This window comes from Ochlerotatus camptorhynchus, unplaced genomic scaffold (genome assembly GCF_037179485.1).
Source record: "Ochlerotatus camptorhynchus isolate MF236.1 unplaced genomic scaffold, CSIRO-AGI_Acam_v1.1 ptg000493l, whole genome shotgun sequence".
NCBI lineage: Eukaryota > Metazoa > Arthropoda > Insecta > Diptera > Culicidae > Ochlerotatus > Ochlerotatus camptorhynchus.
In genome coordinates, this window is record NW_027040978.1 from 1941614 (window position 1) to 1967497 (window position 25884).

Sequence of the window (25884 nt, forward strand, 5' to 3'; positions counted from 1 at the left end):
CCGACGCCAGGGAGGCAGCTCCCACACCTGGACCCTACCTATCGACCCATCAACTCATGAACCGGGGACCAACGGCTTTACTTCCCATCCGAAGGAAGGCGTGATCAGAGATGTTATGCCTCAGAACATCCCGGCGGCGCCGACTGGGATTAAACCCAGGCCTGCAGGGGTAAGAGGTAATCACGCTTACCACTACACCACCAGCGCCGCTTGGAATAACCGTTGGATTATGTTGATTCTCATAGAAATTCCATTGTATTTTTCCTTTGAATTCATTCAAGTTCAAGACATATTCCAATTATTTTTTCAAGCTCAAGGTTTCTAAAAGAATTTCTTACTACAACATTTCACTTTCGACACTGATTTCCGAGATTTGTGTAATTGAAAATTTGAAGTGGAAGTGCAGGTATAGCCTACGTAGCGGTCATTTGTGGATTCAACAAGAAATCGCCTTAAACCGTTCTCCCATAGAACCCTATTGAATTCTATCCAGATCGCACAATGGGATCCGGAGGAATGGTCAAAAATTTTAAATAATTCAGTAAAACTCACTCACTTTTCTCAACGATGGCTGAACCGATTTGAATGAAACCACTTCCATTTTGTTTAAACTGTTCTCCCATATGACGCTATTGAGTTTTATCCTGGTCGAAAATGTTCGATTTGGATACAACATGGTAGCACATTGACAGATCTATAACCATGACCGTCTATAACAATGACAACTCGTTCGTGTGGTGGATTTGAAAACGCGCGAATTTCTAATGCGTGTTGCAAAATGCATCGCACATGTAATTTGATTGAAGATGTAAAATAGTTTTGTTCGTATAGTTCAGAGGAGAACAGTGTATCTGTGCTAATACTTCTGCACCGAGCACAGTAATAATTCTCTTTACCACTTTATTAACTAAAACTAGTCGTTATGACACTAATTTATTACTCAAAAACTATAATTTACACAATGTTATAATTTGAACTAATTTTAAATCACTTTCAAGTCGTCATCTTTGTTTTGATTCACTGGTTCGCTAATAATTCATGATGGTGATGATGACGAGATGTCCATCCAAAAAGAGACCGAAACCGCAGGACAGTTCCCTTTTTATAGAGGGTTCCTCCATTTTGCAAAGGTAGGCCGGATAGAGCGAGATCGACGGTGCACTTTTCCGCTGGGCGCCATCATCGACGAGCTGAATGGTTGATGCTGTCGGTTGATGCGGACTCACTCACAGGTGGCGCGCTGAACTCTGCGAGAAGGTAATGAAATCTCTTCAACTGACAGCAGACACCTTTTTCTGGGTCGATTCCACTGTGGTCCTTTGCTGGCTGAAATCCACTCTACATCCCTCTACATGGACAACATTCGTGGCGAACCGAGTATCCAAGATCCAGTTTGCTACCGAAAACTGCTCGTGGAACCACGTCGCTGGGATACAGAATCCAGCGGATACCCTAGAGTTGAGATCCGCTGGATTCTGTTTCCCAGCGACGTGGTTCCACGAGCAGTTTTCGGTAGCAAGCTGGATCTTGGATACTCGGTTCGCCACGAATGTTGTCCATGTAGAGGAAGTGGATTTCAGCCAGCAAAGGACCACAGTGGAATCTACCTAGAAAAAGGTGTCTGCTGTCAGTTGAATAGATTTCATTACCTTCTCGAAGAGTTCAGCGCCAACGAGTGCTCCGCACAGTTCGAATCGCGGAATGCTCTGCTTCTTGATTGGGGCGACTTTCGATTTGCAGGTCAGAAGCGCTACCTTGACGCAACCATTAGAGTTCATTGATCGAATGTAGACACACGCATCGCATGCGTGATCGGAGGCATCGGTGAAGATGTGGATTTGCAGTGACGTTGGTGCAGGAAATAGAACGAACGCAGCGCTGCACACAAAGTTCGTGGAGGCAAGGAAGTTGTGACTGGTACGATTTCCAAGGAGTCTTGAATGCTGATTGTTGAAGTGCTTCATCCCAGCTCCATGCCATTCCTTCGTCATCCACAAGTGTCCAAATCGCCTGCATGAAGATTTTCGCTGTAGTTACAACCGGTCTAACTAGTCCTAGTGAGTCGAATAAGCGTGCTATATGCGAGAGTGCGATACGCTTCGTCAGAGCTTCGTTAGTGGAGGTCGGAGGAAGTTGAGTCTTGTAGCGGAGAACGTCGGTGGCTGGCTCCCAGTGCAGCCCTAGTGTTTTGATGCATTGAACCCTGTCGAGGCCGACCGATGACTTGAGAGCCCTGTTCTCGGCCGGGACGTCTTCTACTACCGCTGGCTCATTTGATGCCCATTTTCGTAGTTCAAATCCTCCTCTTTTGAGAATTGCCGCTCCGGAAAAGAGGTCGTCGACGTAGAAGTCCTTACGAAGAACGTTGGCAGCTTCGGGGAAATCTGTTTGCTCGTCATCAGCCAATTGCTGCAGCACTCGTGTAGCAAGAAACGGAGCACTGGCGGTACCGTAAGTAACGGTTTTCAGCTCGTATGTTTGTAGAGGGGCTTCTGGTGATGGACTCCACAAGATAGGTTGTTGTTTCATTGATCCGTCAAAATCTGCCGGTACATTTGTTTGACATCAGCGTTGAGCAGGACAGGGTGGATTCTGGATCGCATAGTGAACGATCGGAGGTCTTCCTGTACAATGGGTCCGATCATGAGTGCGTCGTTCAAGGACGGTCCATTCGGTGTACGGCAGGACGCGTCGAAGACCACGCGTACCTTTGTGGTGGTGCTGTCCTCTCGTATTACGGCATGATGGGGAAGATGGTAAGAAGGATGTTGCGGTTGCTGGTAATCTTTCACTAGTTCCATATGGCCTAGCTGTTGGTACTCGGCCATTAAATCTCGGTACTGTTTGCAGAGTTCATCGTTTCGAGCGAGCTGACCTTGCAGGAGATGAAAGCGACGATTGTCGCCGAGGTTGGTGAGAATATCTTCCTTCAAAGGCAAAGAAACGATGTAACGACCTTCGGGAGTTCTAGAGAGACCGTTCGACAAAAGTGCTCTTCACACGCTTTTTCCTTCACCGAGTATTTAGGGCTTGAGCTGTCTTCTTCGATGAACCAGAATTTCTCCATGAGGGTATTCAAATCAGCAACAGCAGCGACGTTGGCAACGATCGGAGTGGTTGAGAGACACTGGGTGTTCTTGCCAGAGACAACCCAACCGAAGACGGAATTGATGAGCGTTGGTAGACCATGGCCAAGTTTAATTCTACCCGAGACTTTGAACAATTCAACGAAAATTTCCGCACCTAGAATGAGATCGATTGGGCTTTTTTGGCAGAAAGCAGGAAATGCCATGCGGAATATTCCAAGTCGACGTGTCAACTTCCGCTGAGGGCAAATCGATTGCGACCTTCGGCAGCACAAGAAGTTCAACGGTGGTGGAATAGTCGCAGACGCGAGAGTGGATTTTCGAGAGGCACTGGAAGCGCGATTCCGATAGGAAGGTGAATCCGTTTACGCTGGGCCTTGAGGAGTTGCAAAAACATCAGTAGCGAAGCAACATTCACTGCCGGAGTCTAGCAGGGCTCTAGCAGCATGCTCCTTCCCGTTGTCGTCGACTACGATGACTATGGCGGTAGCAAGGAGTACACTTTTTCGTCCGCGTCCAGTGGAAGTGCAGCTGGCATGCTCATCGAGGGTTGCTGATACAGAAACGGATGTTTGTTCGGTAGATTGTTGGCTTGAATTCTCCTTCGGTTGAGGCGAGTCGAGCTAGTTGCAGCGGAACCTTGGCAAAGCTGAGTGTGATGGTGACCTCTACATTTGCGACAAATGCTCGAAGAAGGACATTCCTTGGCCATATGCCCCTTACGCCGACAGTTACGGCACAACTGGTGACAACGAACTTCTCTCTCCTTCTCATCAGTGCTCAATTTGAAAAATATCATACATTGCTACAGAGGGTGATGATCCGAGCAAGTAACACACTTTCGTTGGTTGGTTGGACTTGCTCCGTGACTGGCAACCACTCGTTTGAACCGGTTTCTTGGGGAAATTGATCGGTAACGGAGTCTCGGCGTTGAATGAAAGTCGTCAGATTCTGGAACGAAACAGCGTTGAGTGTCGATGCGTGCTCTTCCCAATCTCTCCGGGTAGTGGGATCTAAACGGACGCTCAACATGCGGATCAGCAGGATGTCCCAGTATCCCGGTTTTCTCCCCGAGCTGATGAAGGACTTTGACGTTGGCTTCGAACTTTTCGACCAGCGCGTGAAGCTCTAAAGCAGACTCCTTTTTTACGGAGGGAAATTCAAACAGCGAATCGACGTATGACTGCTTTAGGCGTACAGGGTTCTGGTAGTGGTCCAATAGCAGATTCCAGGCGACCCGGTAATTGTTGGCACTAATAGCGATGGTTTGCACGAGCTTCAAAGCATCCCCAGAGAGCGATGAGCGAAGATAATAAAATTTCTGGATGTTCGACAGTTCATGCGACGAGTGGACCAACGAAACGAAGAGGTCGTGAAAGTTCAACCATTCGTCGAGATTTCCGAAAACTGTCAGTTTTATGTCGGGCAACCTTACATGCGACGACAGAGGACTTTGCGTAGGTAAAGAAGAAGACGAAGATATGCGTGGCGACGTAGGTTCAATTTTATGGCGAGCAGGAATCCTTTCACCCTGAAGTAGGATGTCTCGAATTCGATACGTTCCTTTAAGTGAGTGTCGATGGCCGCTTCATCCAGCGTTTCGAGTTCGGCTTGCTTGGCGTTGAAATCATTCCAGATGGCCACAAGGTGCTCCAACCGGACGACAACCTCGTGAGAACCAGTTTCCTCCTGGTAGCCATCGACGAACGCTTTGATGAGTCCGAACGAGGTTAGGAGGCTTTTCTGACTCGTCTTCAGCGATTTTATTTGCCGATCGTAGAACATCGTGCAAGGAACGAGTCAAATGGATGCGCAGGATCTGGAAACCACAGACCGCGCAGATCAAAAGGGTTGATATAAGGAGACTGGAAAGTTAAATACCTTATCTAAGGCAAAGCTATGCCTTGTATATTTATCCAATTGGTTGCAGATGGAGTTTAAGCCAGTATTTTTTTTCTGGATTCCTTGATACCAGGTTTGTGGTAATAAAGATATAATATGCGATCAGTATTCTAAGGAGAGGTTGAAATTGTTGACGTTTTTTTACTAAACTCGCTTCGTTGTCGTGCGCCACAGTCAGTTTGTATTCGTACTCTCATGCTCTACCGTCGTCTCTTTTACGCAACACAAACGGTAGAACAACATTCGAGCAAAAAGAAAATTATCAAATAACTATCATATGACATGTGTGATTTCGTTCTAATTCCTCAATTTGGTGTAAATTAAACCATTTCTGATCAGATATGCTTTTACAAGGACATCGTTGGTTGCTATTTTCAGAATTCACACAAGTACAACATCAGCAGCTCTTATTATGAGAAAAACTAAAATACATACATTCGTGACGGTCTTCGGCGAAAATGTCGTATGACAGAGCCAACAATTTTTATTATAGAGGTTTTAAACCTGAAGGTTCATTCGCCTTTGATACTTTACTTTATAATTCTTATAGTGCATTGAACAGTTTACATTTTCTTATGAATTTCAGTAATTTTGTCTCGTTTTCTTTCGTGTTACTTAGAATAATATGGAGGTTGTTACTTAATCATATTTCTTCCCTGATATGATCAAATTTTATACAATCAAGCAGTATATGCTCAACGGTGAGTTCAGAGTTACATACTTCGCAATTGGGGGAACTAATTCTATCGAATAGATGTGTCTTCGTCAGCCATGTATGTCCTATGCGAAGCCGGGTTAAAATTCGTTGTTCTCGTCGGTCGTCCCTGTCCGTCCATTTTTCAACCGATGGCTTACATTTCTGAAGGAGGGCCACCTTCCTGAGTGATCCATTGTACTGAAAACCTTCGACGGAAAAGTCCTTGAATCCATTGCGAAACATCAGATGCAGGAACTGATCGGGAAAACGTTCTAGCTGTCCGTCCTCGTTCTGCTGCTTGGTCTGCTTTTTCGTTTCCTGGAATTCCTGAGTGACCAGGCAGCCAGCAAACCACAATGTCTTTTTTTTGCAGCTACTTTTTCGAATGCTTGTAAAAACGGATGATGATGTTCGCCGCTATCGAGGGCAGCGACGGAGCTGGCAGAGTCTGACAAGATTACTGTGGGTGTCCTAGGAGCGTATTGCGCAGCGGCTAAGATGGCTACAGATTCGGCAGTATAGATGCTGCATTGAGATTGAAGGCTTCTTTCGACTAGAATGCTGGGTCCGATGACTCCAATGACAACTTCGTTATAGGTTTTTGATCCATCCGTATAAATGTTGGTGTACTCGCAATATTTGGTGCTGAGGCGCTCTCGAGTGATGATCCTGGCGTTATTCGTGTTCTGTCCCTTTTTGAAGGCCCTTTTGATGGTCCAATCCACCTTGGTACGAGGAAGATTCCAGGGACGGCAAACAACGCATTGAAATTTGGCTATAGTTGGGATGTTTTCTCCGCAAATATTAAATAGTATAGTGTTTGCAACTCTACGGAAGTGTGGGTATTCGTGGTTGCTTTTTTCTGCTAATCGACAATATTTGCGTATGAACAATTCGGCTAGTCGTAAATCTAGTGGTAGTTCGTCAGCGTCAACGGACAAGCTAAGGATGGGGGAGGATCGAAAAGCTCCTGATGAGATTCTTATCCACTGATTGAAAATAGGCTGCAGTTCTGTTCCAAATAATTCAATACCGTATGTTAGCTTTGACATACACACAGCGTTTGTAATTTTCCATAGGGAGGACCTGCTTGCCTTCGGTGCCAAAGCCTTGATGAAGTTTATTCGATTGCGAAGGATTTCTTTTGCTTTTGCGCCATGAGTGGTAAACTGGCCTTTTATTGGTATCCATACTCCCAGGAAGCGAGCAACGTTGACCTCTGGTATGTTTTCACCATCAATACCTATCGCTGTTCTCGAGTTAGCCCATCTGTGTCTGGACGTTTGGAATGATTTGGAAGCCAATAGAGAAAAATTTACAGATTTTGCCCATGTATTCACCGCGTCAACAGCATTCGAAAGATGTCGACGTACCGTTGGTAGTTGTTTTGACGATGCAAGCAGAACAATGTCCTCAACGTACACTAGAATGTGGATCTTCTTAGGCACAACTTTAAATACTGTATTCATGGCTAGTAAAAATAACGTTACTGCTAGTACCGAGCCTTTGAGGGACACCATTGTTTTGAGTTTTCTCTGATGAATATGAACCACCGTAGCTGACACAAAATCGTCGATTTTTAAGGAATTCAGTGATACACATTTTAACACGGCGCCCAACATTGAGTTGATTAAGTTGATTTAATATATGTGGGCGCCAAGTTTGATCATATGCCTTTCGAATGTCCAGTAATGCAAATTCCAGGTGGGTTTTCGAGCGTTTGGCCTTTTCTAAGATTTTTCTTAGCTCGGCAAAGTATGTTGACGTTCCTCGACCAGCTCGAAAGGCATGCTGGTTGGGATGTAGGATATTATTGTCTTCAAGGCATGATATTAACCGATGGTTCACCATGCGGTCGTATATCTTATCAATACAGCTCAGGAGCGTGATGGGACGGTAGTTTTCGACAGAGCTTTGTGAAGTGTCAGGTTTTGGTATGGGTATTACTACACCTTCTCTCCAGCGTTGTGGGAACTTACCCTCGGCCCAGATACGGTTGAAAGATCGTAACATCGCCAGTTTGCCAGTGATAGGGAGATGGCGAATCATTGGATATCCAACGTTCTTGCTGCCAGTAGAGTACCCTTCAGCCGAGTCGATGGCTCGTAGAAGTTCTTGAATTGTGAAGTCTGCGTTCATAGCGACATCTTCCTCGGTCTCTAAACCTGAATCCGTGTTCTCGTCGTCTTGCGTACCATCCAAATCAGGAGTTGTTGTTGTTGATGCTTCCTGGAAGTAATTTGCGAATTGTTCAGCGATGACTGTTCGTGTTGACCGTCTATCACCATGCCTCTTTGTCCTGATTTTCTTTTGCCACATAGTTTATTGAAGTTGTTCCAAAGGATGTCGACTGACGTATGTGGTTTGAAATTTTGGCAGAAAGCATTCCATGATTTAAGTTTAGCTTCTGCAACCACTTTCCTGGCAGCAATCCGAGCTTGTTGAAATTTTTCCGGGTTTCGTTCATATTGGGATCTGTTGCTGAGGTTCGCTTCAGGTTACGTAGTGCTTTCCGACGTGCCTTGACTGCAACTTTTACTTCGTCAGTCCACAAGATTTCTGCTTTCCTTGAGGGTCGGCTAGATGTTTTTGGTATAGACGCTTCAGCGCCTTCAATGATAACATCACTTATCTGGTCAATTGAGAGGTCTGTGTCTGATTTCAAGGAGCCAATAATGGTATTCTCGAATCTGATAGGAAAGTGATCGCTGCCATGTGTATCATTTGCGATCGACCAATTCAATTTGCTCGCGAGATTTCTTGAAACCACCGTTAGATCTATTCAAGATGCATTGCCATGGGAAGAGCTTATAAATGTGGGTTCTCCGTTGTTGATGACCACTAGTTGATTATCGACGAACCAGCTTAGTAGTCTTAGACCTCTGCGTGTTGACTTGGGGCTGCCCCAGGCCTCGTGAGCAGCGTTGAAATCACCGCCAATGATATAGGGTGGTTCCATGTTGACTGTAATGTCATCGAGAGTGTTAATGATGTCTGCGTCAGCGCTGTTCGGTGGAACGTAGATAGATACTATAGTAATGTTGAAAGTACTATGCAGACGGGCAGCGCACACAGGAATTTGAGAGCTTGTGTTGATAACGTGATGGTGAACTCCGTTTAGGATTCCGAGCCCTGCTGCATTAGCGCCTTGATTATAATGTCTATTAGCAAGATTTCAAGTATATTGCTTTTGGAGGGCTCTGTTTGCATCTTTGCACATCATCTCTTGCAAACCAATAGCAATGGGAGAGTTCTGGAGTACAAGAAGTCGTAGTTCTGAATGATACACCACAAACCGCGGATATTCCATTGAAAGAACAGCATCTTCATGCTGCGCTCGTCGGTGGGGGAGCTGCTGCTACTGTCGTCGTTTTGTGTATTTGATCGTTCGTGGTGAGTTGGTGCGTCGGTATTGCCGTAGATTCCTAGATTGTTGGAAAGAACGATGGGGTATGACTGGTCGTAAGGTACTAGAGGAGTGTGGGTACTTGCCCGGGGGGATGAGTAGCCCGCGTCAACTGCCGCCAGAGGCTCTTCGGATCGAGCCGGAACATCCCTGGTCAGGGTCCACGTGGGAGACCTTGCACTTGGCGAAAGACCAGGAAGTACATTTGATGCTTTATCGATTTGTCTGCTGCTAGAAGGTTGAATTCGCATTTTATAATAACGATCGTATGATTCGGAATCGTTGAAGGCAGCTGCAGGAAGCGGCCGTAGTGCACTATGCCTTCTTGTTGCTTCAATGTGTAGTTTAGTTCCATTGGTTGTTGGCTGAAGCTGGGGCGTTGTTTCTCCGGTTTCATTGAGAGCAGCCGAGCTAGTAGTTTGGCAATCAACGGGTAGGAGAAAGACGTCCCGGACTGCCTCCCTATCTAGACTCGCTTTCATCCACATTCCCCTTCCCCCGAGTTGTTTATTGGTTGACATCGAAGAAGATATCGCTTATGGGTAATGTGTTGTTTACGAGAATTCCAAATTCTTTGTCCGTGCCGGTGCAGTGGTTGGTATGCATTGCTATTGGAGATTTTCGTAGATTTTCCATGTCGTAGTCCGTGTCCATTGTAGGGTTAAAATCATTTGTGGCCATAGTAATCTTTGATGAAATATAGGAGTCTATAAGCTTGTTCAGGTGGGTTATTTACCACTGTCGTCAGGGAGCAGATGGCGTCGTTTACCCTTCGGATTCCCTTCGTTATCGAGTGATGTGTTCATGCGTTTTTCACTACGGCTCCTATTTCGTTGCTCAATTGCTCGTAGGGAGCTAGAGCTTCTGGTGTTTCTATATTCCTTGGGTGGCGATGTAGATAGTTTGTCTTTTCGAGATTTCCTGTTGTTATTTTGGCTGCTATTTGTAGTGGTACATGTTGGTTCTTTTTCGTTACTATTTTTGTATCCTGATGCCAAATTGGTCTGATTTGTGTGATGGGAGCCATCAGGTGTGATTTGATGATTTTTCTTGCCGTTACAACATTGTGTTGTGTCTTTTTGTGCAGTCATTTCTTGTTTATTGTTTACCTGTGGGTCGTTCTTTTGCGCAGCATCTTTCAGAAGTTCTAGTTCAGCTTTTAGCGTGTCGAGTTCCATTTTCAGTTTGTGGATAATGGTGTCCTTTTCTAATTCGACTTGAGCTAGACGTTGTTGAAGGACGCTGGCGTACGAGTCCTTCGAGGATTCTCGGAACACACGACGAGCTTCACCGAATGATACTCTGTTATCTGTTTTGTGTTTCACAATCTTAACTTCCTGCTGATACATGGGACAGTCGCGAGAAGTGATAGGATGATTAACCTTGCAGTGCAGACAAAACGCAGGGTTTTGGCACTGTTCCTCTTCGACTACATGAAGTTGCTGAGAGCAACGTAAGCAAATCGAAAGCTGTTTACATACCTTTTTAGGATGACTATAGATACCGCAGTTGTATCATATAAGTGGTGATGGGTAATATGTACGAATCTCAACCCGAAGCAGACCAAAACGGACTACTTCCGGAAGAACCGCACGTTTTAAGCGTCAGCACCAGCAGTGGCGTATTTTGGAGTTTACCGTTAACCCGTTTGCGGATACGACGAACGTTGATAACTCCTTGGGACTCTGACTTGTAGACACAGAGAACAGACGTCCAGCTTCCGTCAGAAACTTGTGTGGAAAGTGGGAACTTCACCGTTACATGGCACGAGCGTCTTCCCATTCCCGCTGGTTCGAATATTATGATCGTTTGTTGGGAAATTTTGAACCTTCCCACTTGTCGCTGCTCTCAATCAACGATATTTAATACTGAAGTGATCCTGTCGGTCATTGAGCGCTTCCTCATCGTCGTCGTGGTCTATTGGAGCGATATGCTGTTATTGCATCTAACTCTGACATCTTGACTCTGGTGCCTCGATTCTCTTTCGATGCGCTAACTTTTTTTGCTTCCTGTAGTCCAAGTCTTTGTTCAACCGATGCTCCGATGACGAATGGGCTCGGAAGGGGCGTCATTAGTCTGTTGTGATTCTGTTCCTGCGATCCGTTTTCCTGTTGAACTTGCATAACGAGCACAATTTCATATCCTATTTCATCTGAGCTCAGTAGCCAGTTTGGTAGCAGAGTTCCTGAGGAAAAATCTAGGGGATCACCAGTGCCACCCACCCTCTCCGAGGGGCTGACTGGCTCCGGCCATAGCCGCAGCCGAGTAAACGATATTTGTTCTTAACTTGTACGCTGCTGGATATTATCCCAAAGTAGAACGGTTTTTTTGCTAGTTCAACACAAAGCTTGTGCTGGCAGCCGACGTGAGTCTTTTATCAGAGTTAGATATCGTTCCAACTGCGGTAATATGGTACCAATGAAGTGATTAACACATGTCACGTGTAGCAACTACACAAGCGTCCGATTTCAGTAGAAATAACTGATTAAATACGGTATTTTACATCCAAAAAACCGGTTGTATTTGACGACGCACGAATATAAATACACCAGTATTGTCACTTTGTAATAATGAACTGAGAGCCTGTAATATGACATTTTAGTTTGGTACTGTTATTTGATATCTTGTTTTGCAAGTGTCGGAAGCAAAGGCGGTCAATTATCACAGAAAATGTGTCGACTACGGTGACCGCTTACAAGGCTGATTGTAAGTAGCGCAAACGCTCCTACAGTTGTGGTACGTTAGATGCATTTGTTCCTATAGTAGCTTATGGAGTCGCTGGAACAAACGCTTCCCACGTACCATAAATATAGGAGAGTGTACCCTAGTTAGAGCACTGATTGTATATCATATCTTTATCTTTTTTTCCCTTTTGGTTTGTTTTTTCCGTCGATCTTGTTTTCCGTGCTGAGCACCAATGCTACCGACGTGCCAGGAAGGCAGCTCCCACACCTGGACTCTACCTATCGACCCATCAACTCATGAACCGGGGACCAACGGCTTTACTTCCCATCCGAAGGAAGGCGTGATCAGAGATGTTATGCCTCAGAACATCCCGGCGGCGCCGACTGGTATTGAACCCAGGCCTGCTGGGGTGAGAGGTAATCACGCTTACCACTACACCACCGGCACCGTTATATCTTTATCTTAACCTGGTCTCAAGGAACCAGGAAAAACTACAAGGAACAGCCCTATGGGGTTGTACGCAATGGTGACGTAGGACTACGTGGTCTTATGTAATAAATCTTATTTGTTAGCTGCAGCAGGAGCTTGTGTTTTGTGTAGGAATAGGAATTTGAGCAGGGTTCTCTCTGTTCATACTCTTTAGTATGACGCGCTTGACATAGTTGGCCCACAGCAACTCACGAATAGCTACTGATTCCGAACAATAGCGGTGCGGCTTCGTCTCCTTTCTTTAGATGCTCATGTGGGCTACAGCTCGCTGCTTCCATATAGACTTTCTTTGTGTACTGGAGAACACCACCACTCACCACGCGGTGATTGAATAAACACCGTTTGGTGAGACCGGATGGATGTCAACTTTGAAATCTGTGTTAGGGAAATCGCTTTTCGCAGGCAATCGGTGATAATTTAATTATCAAAGCAACAGTTGCACATTCGTGCAATTTTCAATTGTGACATTTTGAAAAATGATAAAGTCTTAAATTTAACAGATGCGTAGAAATATATGTGATCGATTGGTGATAAAATTATTGAAATTGGTCCAGGGGAAGCTGACTTATTAGCGTTCAAAATCTTTCATAATTTTGTTACATGTTCCATTTTCGGTTTTCACAAAGTGTACCCCCATATAGAAATCACAGACGTAGTCCTACGTCAAAAAACTGGCTAAAACTCCATCCACAAACAACGGTACCTCTCTGTACACAATGAAATCCTTTAACTTCATTCCATCATAATATGATGTTCTCTCGTTCGATTATCGGAAAGCACCAAAAGATGTAAGCATTGAAACCGAAGCGAATGAATGTAATAGAAATTGGTAGTATGCACTCCTCCGTTATCGTAATTCCACCACTAGAGAATCTATTGAACGTGAAAGACTTGCTTCCTCCAAAGAGTGGTGCCAAGCAAAACCAAAATAGATTTGTTTTCATCTTTGCTTCCGTTTCAGTCAACTGTCGTCGAGAAGATTCCCTCCTAGAACGGAAAGAGAAATCGAAAATAATCCACTTCGCTGTGGTTCTGTACTCGTCCATGGATGAAAATCAATATTCATTGGTCATTTGTATGTTTTTCAGGATTCAAAAATTGTTATTCAAGTTCCTATTTCTTCCACTTCCACCACATGAATGACACAAAACCAGTCGTGCATAATTTCCCCTTGAAGTTTGGCTCAACTTACCTTCCAATCTTGTAATTCAATTAAAACTTTGAAATCTACTCGGTTTCAATTGAAGCGGTATTAAGCAAAGACAACCACTCGATACCTCATTCATCAACTGCGCAAACAAAGGGACGGTTACTTTCCGTGAAAACTTTACACCAAACTTAAACACCGCTCTCGCTATCCGAACAATACACCGCAGTCGAAACTGTTCAAACTTCTTATAAATATACAACAGGACGCCCCAAATGCCGGAAACTGCACAACCGAAGATAGCAACCCTCCCCGTATTGGCTCACTGGCTGGCTGTGGGGAGAGAAAACTAAAATTTAATTAACAATTGCACAAATCCTTCCCGGGCTTGGCGCGCGCTAATCAAACTCAAACAAGTAATTAAATTTTGCGCGGTGTAGCGGATCCAAGCCAGCCGGAAAACTGCAAAACTTTTGCCAGCTCGTTGTTGTCCCGCTTTTTTTTCCCCCGCAAATCCAATTCAATTCCGCTCGTAAAAAATAGTCCCAGTAAGCGTGTTGGTTCCATCCATTATGAACCGTCTTCGGCTTCGTTGGCCGTCGCCTACTTGATCCCGAATCATCCATTTGGCACCACTAAGTACCACAATCACGTAAGTATCACGCCAAAGCAAGCCATGCGGCAAGCGAATCGCGTTTCGAACGATGTGACGTACGTGTCAACTTGATTGGCTGGGAATGATGTGAGCCTCGTGGAAGTGCAACACCGACTAGCGCGAGTTGGAATTGGCCCCCGGGTGATCCATCTGGGAAAGCTTGTAATTTCACATAATCCGTTCTATTTTGAATTGAACTGGAAGTTGGTTCGGAAAAGCGACAAAAGATGAGATGGCATGCAAATTTAATGCAAATTTTAATTGCAGGATCAGCGCGAGCGCTTTGTTGTTTTCAATTTCGCATGCTACTAATTTTACCCACCATTCCAATATTGATTTAAATTTACTTGGGACAATGCTATCACTGTATCTAGTTCACACTTGTATTTTCAGTTTCAGTACCGTAAGACGGGTGACGTTGGGCCAAAATTGAAACATGTTTATCGATGCAAACATCTTGAATATACAAACAATGAAGACTATAAGGTGGTTGCGTCTACATACGAAGCCAAGAAACCAGAGGAACAATCAAGGTTCCACTCCTATGGTCCTGATCCAAGGTGACTCCACCCTGTTGCCATCTCACAATTAGCTTTTTATTATTATTTATTTTATTATTATTATTATTATTTATTATATTATTAGCGCACCGCTCGGATCGTATTCTGACTTGGTTCGATGAACAGCATACTGGCTCCGACTCATGAAACTCCTACGAATACCAGCAGTAATCCGTCCCGCAAGCGAATTTCTAACTACCGTAGAATTGAAGGCAGCTGACAATGCGTTACTTCGAAGCGCCCAACGAGAAACCTTCTCAGAGGAATGGAAGGCCTTAACGAAAGGGGATTCCGTGTCAAGAAAATCACCGCTAAGGTGGTTTCACCCGTTCATCTGCAAAGATGAACTGATCAAATTAGGAGGTCGACTGAAGAATTCCGAAGAATTGGAGAGCACCAAGCACGCTGCAGTTCTACCAGCACGGCACCAGTTAACCCGGTTGATTCTCCGCTGTTGCATGCTGGTCCACAACTGCTACTGGAAGCAGTTCGGTTGCAATTCTGGCCACTCGGTGGAAGAAATGTAACAAGGAAGGTTAACCGTTGCGTGAAATGCTATCGAACGAAACCGTCTACAATGTCATGGGAGAATTGCCGTCATCCTGAGTCACAATTTTACGTCCGATCACGAAAACAGGCGCGGCCGTGGAAGCCTACGTAGCGGTGTTCATTTGCCTCCGTACCAAAGCGGAACTTGGAACTGATCTCCGATCTTTCGACAAATCGCTTTCTGCAAGCCTTGTGACGGTTCGTTTCACGAAGAAAAAAGGACTCGGTCATCTATTCCAACAACGGTACGAACTTCGTTGGAGCACGGAATAAACTAGCAGATCTCTACAATTTGCTAAGATATCGAACCGAATCATCAGCGAACTGGTTAATGATGGATTTCAGTGGCAGCAGTCCGGTCGACCAAGGTGATTGGAGAGACACCAGCGTCATCGGAAGATTTCTCCACACTACTTGCGGCATGTCTTAACTCCCGTCCGTTGACATCCATGTCTGATGATTCAAACGATTTAAAACCTTTGACACCAGCACATTTTCTGGTTGGTTCTTGGCTGCAGGCCCTACCCGATCCTGAACTCATGAAGTTCCCGACGAATCGACTGAATCATTAGGACCAGTTGATGCAACAAAAACTACAGCATTTCTGGCTAAGGGTGCCGAGAATACTTGAGTCAGCTGAAAGCTAGGACCAAGCGATGGAAACCAGCAGTTCCCATTGTAGTAGGCAAGCTCGTCCTCATTAAAAATGATAACCGTCCTCCAATGCGCTGAAAAATGGGAAGAATCGTCATTGTACTCCCCGGTAAAGACAACGTAGTTAGAGCCGTGACCCTGAAGACAGCCACAGGCGAGCTCAAACGTCCGGTGGAGAAAATTTGCATTTTGCCACTTCCAAACAGCCAAGAGGAAAACCAAACTGATGCAACCTTGCCGTAAAAATCCGTTCCTATACCCTTCCCAATCAAAAGAGGATTTTTGACGTAGGACTACGTCTTTGATTTCTATATGGGGGTACACTTTGTGAAAACCGAAAATGAAACATGTAACAACATTATGAAAGATTTTAAACGTTAATAACTCAGCTGCCCCTGGACCAATTTCAATAATTTTATCACCAATCGATCAGATATATTTCGACGCATCTGTTCATTCAATTTGAGATTTTATCATTTTTCCAAATGTCACTATTTAAAATTGCACGAAAGTTGCTATTATAATTAATTCCCTAACACAGATTTTAAAGTTGAATTCCAGCGGTCTCACCAAACGGTGTTTATTCAATCACCGCGTGGTGAGCGGTGGTGTACTCCAGTACACAGCGAAAGGCTGCCTGCAAGCAGCTAGCTATCAAGGCTGACTTCAACCGCTGACCGGATTCAGTTACAATCACCGTGTGTGGTCGTGTCCGGTCGTCGGCATCAGCAGCAGCAGAGCAGCAGTGCTTTCGGCGCGTGGCGTTGAACATTGTTCTCCAGTACACAACGAAAGGCTGCCTGCAAGCAGCGAGCTACAGCCCACATGAGCATCCATAGATGGACGAAGAAGCCGCACCGCTATTGATCGGAATCAGTAGCTCTTGGTGAGCTGCTGTGGGCCATCTATGTCAAGCGCGTCATACTAAAGAGTATAAACAGAGAGAACCCCGCTCAAATTCGTCGATTTTTGACGTAGGACTACGTCTTTGATTTCTATATGGGGGTACACTTTGTGAAAACCGAAAATGAAACATGTAACAACATTATGAAAGATTTTAAACGTTAATAACTCAGCTGCCCCTGGACCAATTTCAATAATTTTATCACCAATCGATCAGATATATTTCGACGCATCTGTTCATTCAATTTGAGATTTTATCATTTTTCCAAATGTCACTATTTAAAATTGCACGAAAGTTGCTATTATAATTAATTCCCTAACACAGATTTTAAAGTTGAATTCCAGCGGTCTCACCAAACGGTGTTTATTCAATCACCGCGTGGTGAGCGGTGGTGTACTCCAGTACACAGCGAAAGGCTGCCTGCAAGCAGCTAGCTATCAAGGCTGACTTCAACCGCTGACCGGATTCAGTTACAATCACCGTGTGTGGTCGTGTCCGGTCGTCGGCATCAGCAGCAGCAGAGCAGCAGTGCTTTCGGCGCGTGGCGTTGAACATTGTTCTCCAGTACACAACGAAAGGCTGCCTGCAAGCAGCGAGCTACAGCCCACATGAGCATCCATAGAAGGAGGAAGAAGCCGCACCGCTATTGATTGGAATCAGTAGCTCTTCGTGAGTCGCTGTGGTTCATCAATGCCAAGCGCGTCACCACCTCATTCCAAGCAACATAAAGCTCACCAGCCTCATCTATGTTTAACAGCCAAATAGCTCAGCATTACTCAACCATCACGACAAATCGGTCCTTTTCAGGACCACCATAAATTTGGAAAAAGAGTATTTTTTTGACATTTGTCAAGGTCATCAATCGGATGTCAGTTCCCATATCATGATAGAGCTGGAATAAGGACATAACAGCTTTTGTAAACCATTTCTTCTTTCGATTATGTCTTGAAAGTCAGGTAATATACGGTAAGACTTCCCCTACTCGACGGTAATGTTGGTTTGCGTGGGCGTGCCTTGAAGTCCCAAAAATCATCGAGAGATGTCATTGTTTACAAAAGCTGCTAGGCCTAATTGCAGCTCTATCTAGATATGTTAAAATCTAACAAATCGTGTTCTTGAAGGCTAAATTGGGGGTGTTATTTCAAAAAACAAAGTCGGTTGCGGCATGAAAGTGGACTGATTTTGATCCAGAGATGATGGATCGTCGATAGAAATTTTTTCAGCGAATCAGTATCATTTTTCAAAATGTCACTGTTGAAAATTGCACGAATGTGCAACTGTTGCTATGATAATTAAAATTATCTGCGAAAATTGACTGCGAAAAGCGATTTCCCTAACACAGATTTCAAGGTTGAATTCCATCCGGTCTCACCAAACGGTGTTTATTCAATCACCGCGTGGTGAGTGGTGGTGTTCTCCAGTACACAACAAAAGGCTGCCTGCAAGTAGCGAGCTGCAGCCCACATGAGCATCCATAGATGGACGAAGAAGCCGCACCGCTATTGATCGGAATCAGTAGCTCTTGGTGAGCTGCTGTGGGCCATCTATGTCAAGCGCGTCATACTAAAGAGTATAAACAGAGAGAACCCCGCTCAAATTCGTCTCGCTGCTGCTGCTGCCCAGCCAATGCCAGGTCCCTCCACCGCCCCTGGTTTATCATACGCTGGTGCTGTCTCAGGTGAGCTTGTCGACGATTCTCCGTTCACCTCGGAGGAACTTGTGACGCTCGTGGCCGAGGTCATCATCATCTTGCGCACCTGCAAGACTCAATCTGAACAGCTACATGCTGCCCTGTCCCTTGTCACTAAGTATGGACCGTGAAGCCATCAAGATCGTAAATTGGAACGCTTGCTCCTTAAAGAGCAAAAACATCGAGTTTGTTGAGTTTCTCAATGAACGAAACATCGACATTGCCATCATAACTGAAACCCACCTGAAGCCTGAAACAAACGTCTACCTTCCCGATTTCCGGCTCGTGAGGCTAGATCGAACCAACTCTGGAGGAGGAGGAGTGGCTATTGCACTAAGGAGAAACATCTGCTGTCGACTGATGCCCAGCTTTCAGCTGAAGATCATCGAAGCCGTAGGGGTGGAAGTTTCTACTCCTATCGGCCCCATCACCATCGTCGCGGCTTACTGCCCCAAACAAGTCAACATCAGGGACGGATCGGCAGCAGATCTGCGACGAGATATTATCAAGCTAACACGACGACGGGATAACTTTATCATCGCTGGCGACCTGAACGCCAAACATCAAGCTTGGGGCAACAATCGGCGCAATCAAAACGGAACCATCCTGAACAACGACCTGCAGGAAGCGCAGTACAACATCTTGAGTCCGGAAACTCCCACCCGGTTGAGTCGGTCCGGTGTTCACGCTATCATCGATATCTTCATCAGCAATATGGGCAACAACATCGCTCAACCTATCACCTATCAGGAACTCAGCTCGGACCACTACCCGGTGGTGACTGAGGTGGGATCCTCCGTAAATCGATTTGAAGCTTTCCGGCGCAACTATCATCGTGTTGACTGGGGTCAGTTCCAACATTGCGTCGACACCGCTGTAGACTACGATGTCCAACCGGAATCGTCCGAAGATGTTGACCGGTGTCTGCGCTCCATCGATCAAGCAATTTCCCGGGCCAGGGAGCTACATGTGCCAGTATCCAGACAGGTGAGTAATACTCTGAACCTTGACAGGCCTACTAAAGACCTCATTAGACTCCGCAACACGATTCGTAGGCAGTACCAGCGTACTGGGTTGCCTAACCTGAAGACCAATTGCAACCGTCTGAACAAAATCATCCAAGGTGGATCTCAGAAATATCGATTTTGCAAACAAGATTCGCTCTCTCCCAGATTGTGCTAAGCCATTCTGGAAAATGGTAAAGATTTTGAAAAATAAGCCGAAGCTCATTCCTCCCCTTTCCTCTCTTAACCAAAATTCGGACCCTTCTTTACTAATAACCCCATTTGAAAAGGCCAATGCTCTTGGACAACACTTTGTAAATTCACATAACCTTGGCCACGCCATGGTGAGTCCCCACGAGCCTGCTGTATCACAGGCAATGTCTAGAGTCGCTGCCACCCCCTTAGTTGTCCCTGACGAAAGTAGAATATCGGCTGATGAGGTGATAGCAGCGATTAAATCAATAAAGAACATGAAGGCCGCTGGTGTTGATGGAGTGGTCAACCTCGAGCTGAAAAACTTGAGTGTTGACTTCTTCAAGCACCTTGCAGTGGTCTTCAACAAGTGTTTAATGCTTGGCTACTTCACTGCATGCTGGAAGTTAGCCAAAGTTATTCCAATTCACAAACCTGGCAAAGACCCTACCAGTGCCAAAAGCTATCGCCCCATCAGCCTCTTGTCATCCATCTCGAAGCTATTCGAAAAACTGATACTCAGCCGTCTGCTGGTGTTTTCAAATGATAATAACATCTTTCTCAAAGAACAATTCGGATTTAGGAAAGGCCACTCTACCATCCACCTACTCGCACGGGTTAGTAACATCATCAAGCGGAACAAGTCCGTTTCCAATACATCTGCCATGGCATTGTTGGACGTCGAGAAGGCGTTCGACAATGTCTGGCATGATGGCCTAGTGTACAAGCTGCATCGATACAACTTTCCGATCTACCCCGTGAAGATCATCAAAAACTACTTGTCGGGCAGATCATTCCAGGTCTTCTTGAACAATTCTCCTTCTGATACGTTCAACGCTGATGCTGGGGTTCCCCAGGGTAGCCTCCTTGGTCCTATCTTCTTTAACATCTTCACGTCAGATGTTCCTCCCCTTCCGGGTGGTGGTATTTTGTCAATGTTTGCGGATGACACTGCCATCATCTATAAGGGTCGAGTGATCCGTGCTCTGACAAGAAAACTCCAATCAGGCCTGGATGTTCTGTCCGACTATTTTAAAAGCTGGAAGATTTGTATCAATGCAGCTAAAACACAGACCATCCTGTTTCCACACTCCAATTCACCCCGGCTTGTTCCGCCAGCTAACTCAAAAGTCCACCTTGATAACACTCCCATTGAATGGTCGAGTGAAGTCGTCTACCTTGGTCTCACCCTTGACAGCAAGTTGCTATTCCGGTCCCATGTGGACAAAACATCCACCAAGTGCAACATCTTGATTAGGTCGCTCTACCCACTTATCAACAGGAAGTCCACCCTTTCCCTTAAAAACAAGCTTGCCATCCACAAGCAAATCATCCTCCCCACCATTGAGTATGGAACGCCAATCTGGGAGAGTTGTGCTATGTGCCATCACCTCAAACTACAAAGGATCCAGAACAAGATCCTTAGGATGATCCTAAACAGTCCTCCACGGACCCGCAATTCTGAGGTCCACCGCCTGGCTGGTCTTCAGCCTCTCGAAGAGCGACGAACGGTCACCATGGAAAGGTTCAGAGACACCTGTCTGAGATCAGATCATCAGATCATACGTGATCTGGCACGTTAGGTTAAGTTAGAGTCGTAGTTAGGTAGGTTATCAAATTTTTCAATTAAAACAAAACACACTCCCCAAGGGGTATTCTGCTAACTAGATGAAATACGCAAATAGTAAATTATCCAATTATCCAAATATCCAATGAACAAAGATGAAGAGCCAGATAGGCTAATCAATTAACCTGGAAAATCAATGTATAAATCATAAACAACAGAAATAAACGAACATTTTACTACTTTACTACTCAAATTCCTATTCCAACCTAAAACACAAGCTCCTGCTGCAGTTAGCAAATAAGTATAAGACTACGTAGTCCTACGTCACCATTGCGTACAACCCCATAGGGCTGTCCCGTGTAGTTTTTTTTAAATTTTCTTTCAGAAATTTTGCGAGTTTTTAGGTGGGTGAGGATGAGCGATACTGAACCACCCAGAGAACTTCAACCCTGGATATCTATTACCGTCACTGCTACCGTATGCGTGATAATGATTGCACCACCGTACAAATAAGGTTCCCGTTTCACCTGTGCATACAATGCCTTGGTTTTCTTTGCATGCACGTAACCTATAGCTCATACCGCAGTAGGCTGTGTGTAAAAGAAAATGATTTACTTATGCTACGTTCTCACTACGCTCTATATCACGTTATATACCGAGATGATATTCAATATCAAGTAGGGTGTTCACACTACACAAACGTGATATAGCTTGACATATTGACGTTTCTGTTAAACAACTGTCATCGATGAAAACATATTTTGAGGAGGTTTGTTTCGTCGTAGTTTAGCGGTCAGTTTTGTTTCCTGATGGTGCGTGGTGGTACGTGAATGATTAAAATGGCTTACGAACAGATAAACAAACAAGTAATTTCTTCGATTGTCATGCAATATTTCTTAAACATGTCCAGAGCGTCCAACATGTATCGCTTGGTGTCGGCGCAGGAAATGGCAAACAGGCGAAAGCGACAACAGCATATGAACAATATTATTATACAGCAAAATACGATCGTTACGCTGTCGTCTGAGATTTCCGGCAATACTGAACCTCGATCGGTGTGGACCAAGGTAAGAATATTAAATATTTATCAGAAGGCAGATTCCGGCGCACAATTTCTTCGATGAGAATTTGTTTCTCTCACTGATACCGCAATGCACTGAATACCAGACAGTCCATTAATCCAGACTACATAACAAACATTTGTGATGAATTGAAACGATGACAGAAAGTCATAGCAAAATTTACGTGCTGTTCTGAGCTTGGTAAGCTTTACTAATCAACTTTAAAATGTGTCTGGATTTCGGTGCATTACGGTAACCATTCAGTTTTGTTTTTCTTTCTCTTATAAGAAATTATTTTCTGGAATTCGCTTTCAAATCACTTTCTTTTATATCATCTTCGATAGGAGTTGTGAAATTACTCAACTAGTATGTATTTCAGAAAAGGACTGGACGGTTTTATGAAGAGGATGCTCAGCAGAACGAAGAATCAGAATCAGAAGCAGATTGACCGCCCACGGTTGCTGCTCTGTTATTACCAGATCAGCTGCAATTACACAGAGAACCAATAGATGATGTTTGGGACTAACATTCATCCTCAATGTGTAAGAACTGGAGATCTAATATTTAGCAATACCAGCGCCGGCCGTGTCCGAATGCAGGTCAACTAGGGAATGGGAAGGAATGTGTTGACGTGGTTGCACGCACACGCAGGGATCGTTTTTTGGTAGAGCGATTATAATACACAACCACACACACACACACACACACGCACGCGCGCACTCATCCAATTTCTATTTTTAGATCAGGACCCACACTGTGGTAAGTGATGCGATCGGTGTTGAAGAAGAATTTGTTTTCATTAAAATCTAGTCGGTATAGAACAAGGCAAATTGAAAAATTGCAAGGAAGGGGACGGGCCTGGGATTGAACTCCCGACCTTCTGCTCAGTAAGCAGAAACGGTAACCACTGAGCTACCGAGCCTCGTCTAAAGAGGATGCTCAGCAGAACGGAGAACATTTTTTTAAAGAAAATTTCCGGGTTGATATATCGTCGTTCGAGTTGTTGTGCACAAAAATGATAACCTTGAAAAAGCAAGACACCCCGTTGCGAAACTGCATTCCCGTCAAAAAACGAGTCACAATAGCGCTCTATGCACTAGGATCATCATCGGAGTACCGCACTATTGCCAACCTGTTTGGAGTAGGAAAATTCACGGTTTGCGCCATTGTCCTGGAGTTTTGCGAGGAAGTTTGGAGAGTTCTCCGCTGCGAATGTTTCAATTCGTTCCCACTCCAGAACAACCATATCAAGGAATGTGTTGAAGGGATTTCTTCAAATAACTATCAGTTGCTCAGGAAAGCTTTGACATCATATTAATGAACGTCTCATTGAATAGCTTCACGTGTTCGTTCATCTCCCTTAGCAGTTCGTTTCTTTCGGTTTCTAAACCAATTAATCTCTCGTCAGTATCTCGAACACGCTCGAACTCGGCTTGTATTATTGCGTTGATCCTCTTCACCTCATCGAGAATATCCTGATTGACGATCTTTTTTTTCGTCGCAGCTGAGCGTCCCGACGACGATGGAGATCTAGATGAAGATGGTGTCGGAGAGATTTCCGATCCACTACAAGGGTGTTCATTCTCCAACCATTCTTCAGTCGCATCTGAAATGTAGAAACATAATAACGCGTCACAGTTTCCAAACACCCCTCCCCCCCCCCTCCCCCCTTAAAGTGTGACATAATTAATAGACGATCCCTTAGCTCAAAAATGTACAAAACATTATTAATTGAAATGTAAATAAATATTCGTGTTTTCGATCTTGTTTCCACATCGCTTGGTATAAAAAACAATCTATCATATAAACTAATCATAATATTGAATGTGAAACGAAATATTCTCGTTACTAAATATATATATTTTTGGTTCCTTTTTTTTATTTGTGTTAGCAATCGTTTCATTCGACAAAGTTATTATAAATTAATTTAAACGACCTTCAACTGAATGGAGGCATCCCACACTTAGTGCGTTAATTAGATCTTTTTTATGAATAATTTCATTACAGTTTGTGAAACAGACAGCTTATAAGGAAGAAATGTTTAAGCTGGTAGTTCAGGAAGTTTGGAGTGGATACCTAACTGAGATCGACAATCCGCTGCAACACAGAAGGTAATCGATCTATCGATGAAGTTAATCCACTCAGCATAATCCTGGTCAAATCGAACAGCCAAAGCAAACGCTACTTTTTCACAATCATAGCCCAGCAGTTTCAGACAACCGTGGCTTTAGTTCGGAAGACTCCTGAATTCGATAGTAAACAATGCGGACGTTTTCTTGCAGAAATAGCAAAGTTTGACTGTTTGATCGAGAATGAATATTACTAGGTGAGATTTCAAAGTCTAGAACACATAATCAATAATCTTATAACTTCGTGTGTTTGTTTTTCATCAAATCGCTAGAACGACCACTTATCGCTAAAAAAAATGAAGGGCATGGAGGATTCGTCTATCCAGAAGTGGAATAGGATACCATGAGTGGAGGCCCGAGCTTTTTGAGGTTGATTTTCAAGGTGAGTTTTGAGAGGTTTGTTTTAATGGTGGTCTTTTGTTGCAGCGATTTAATCATTTCTGGAACACCGCCTTTGAGTTAGCAACACAGAAGTCACTAAGATAAATTGTCTAATCAAGAGCTAATAGATCCCGACGACAGTTCGGTGCTGTATGTGAAACATACACCGTGTAGTAGGAATACCGACTGTAATATAAAATATTAGAAGAGTAGATATGCAAGAGCACTGCCGGGAGAGCAGATGTATATATAGGAAAAAGATTCATGCACTAATCGTTATGAGCTAACTAATTAAACTCACCACCGGTATCAGAAATGCTCTCTTCTACAACCTCTTCCACAATGTGGATACGGAAGCTGCCTAGAATTCGATGCACTTCCACATAATACGGCCACTTTGAAGGCGACCCTCCAGATGGCCCAATCAGATTTTTCTCTTTCCTGGAAAGTATTTGAAACTCGAATTTTCACATAATTAACACATTGATTAACTTCCCTTACCTGTATCTAGCAGTGAGATTGTGCATCCTGATTTTTATCTCCTCAGCAGAAACCGTAAATCCATGCTGCTCGAACGTAATCCGCATAATTCAAATTAAACTCAAGTTGCGATTGAAGGAGGAAATTGATGAATACAACTGAAGGAGGCAAATGAGAAAATTGATTGGGGAGAACATGCATGCGTCAAATGGACTGTAAACAAAAATATCACCCAGTGCTATGTAGGCCGGGATGCCAACTACCACTTTTCCACTTTATATTACGAAAGGAACGTGATATACGCTATATCATGCTTCGTGCGTAATATAGAATGACAGTTTATTTATATGGGATATTACTTGATATCGAGTGTGATATAGCGGCTATATCACGAATCGCTCTATATCATGTAATATAGAGCGTAGTGAGAACGTAGCATTAGTTTGACAGCTGCACCATGATGAAGTTGCAGCGTATTCGTAATTTGTCCCATGCGCAAATGTCGCAAAAAGACATTTCAATCGCCGTGGGAATGTCCCGATGGACCGTCAAAAGGGCTTTAGATCGAGAAAAGAAAGGACAACTATCCGCGAAGGTGGCCACAGGTCGTCCGAGGTCAGCTCGGGTTCCGAGGGTTATCGCTGCT

The 25884-nt window shown here is 44.4% G+C and overlaps 1 protein-coding gene across 1 annotated transcript; it reads right to left on the reverse strand.

Annotated features, from left to right (window-relative positions):
• Positions 1-23540: 23540 nt before the first annotated feature.
• On the reverse strand, positions 23541-25345 carry LOC135712581 (uncharacterized). The gene is made up of 3 exons (XM_065235537.1): positions 25260-25345; positions 25063-25199; positions 23541-23854 (listed from the first exon to the last, which is right to left on the reverse strand). Exons 1-3 carry the CDS (start codon positions 25343-25345, stop codon positions 23541-23543), a joined length of 537 nt encoding a protein of 178 aa, XP_065091609.1.
• Positions 25346-25884: the final 539 nt, after the last annotated feature.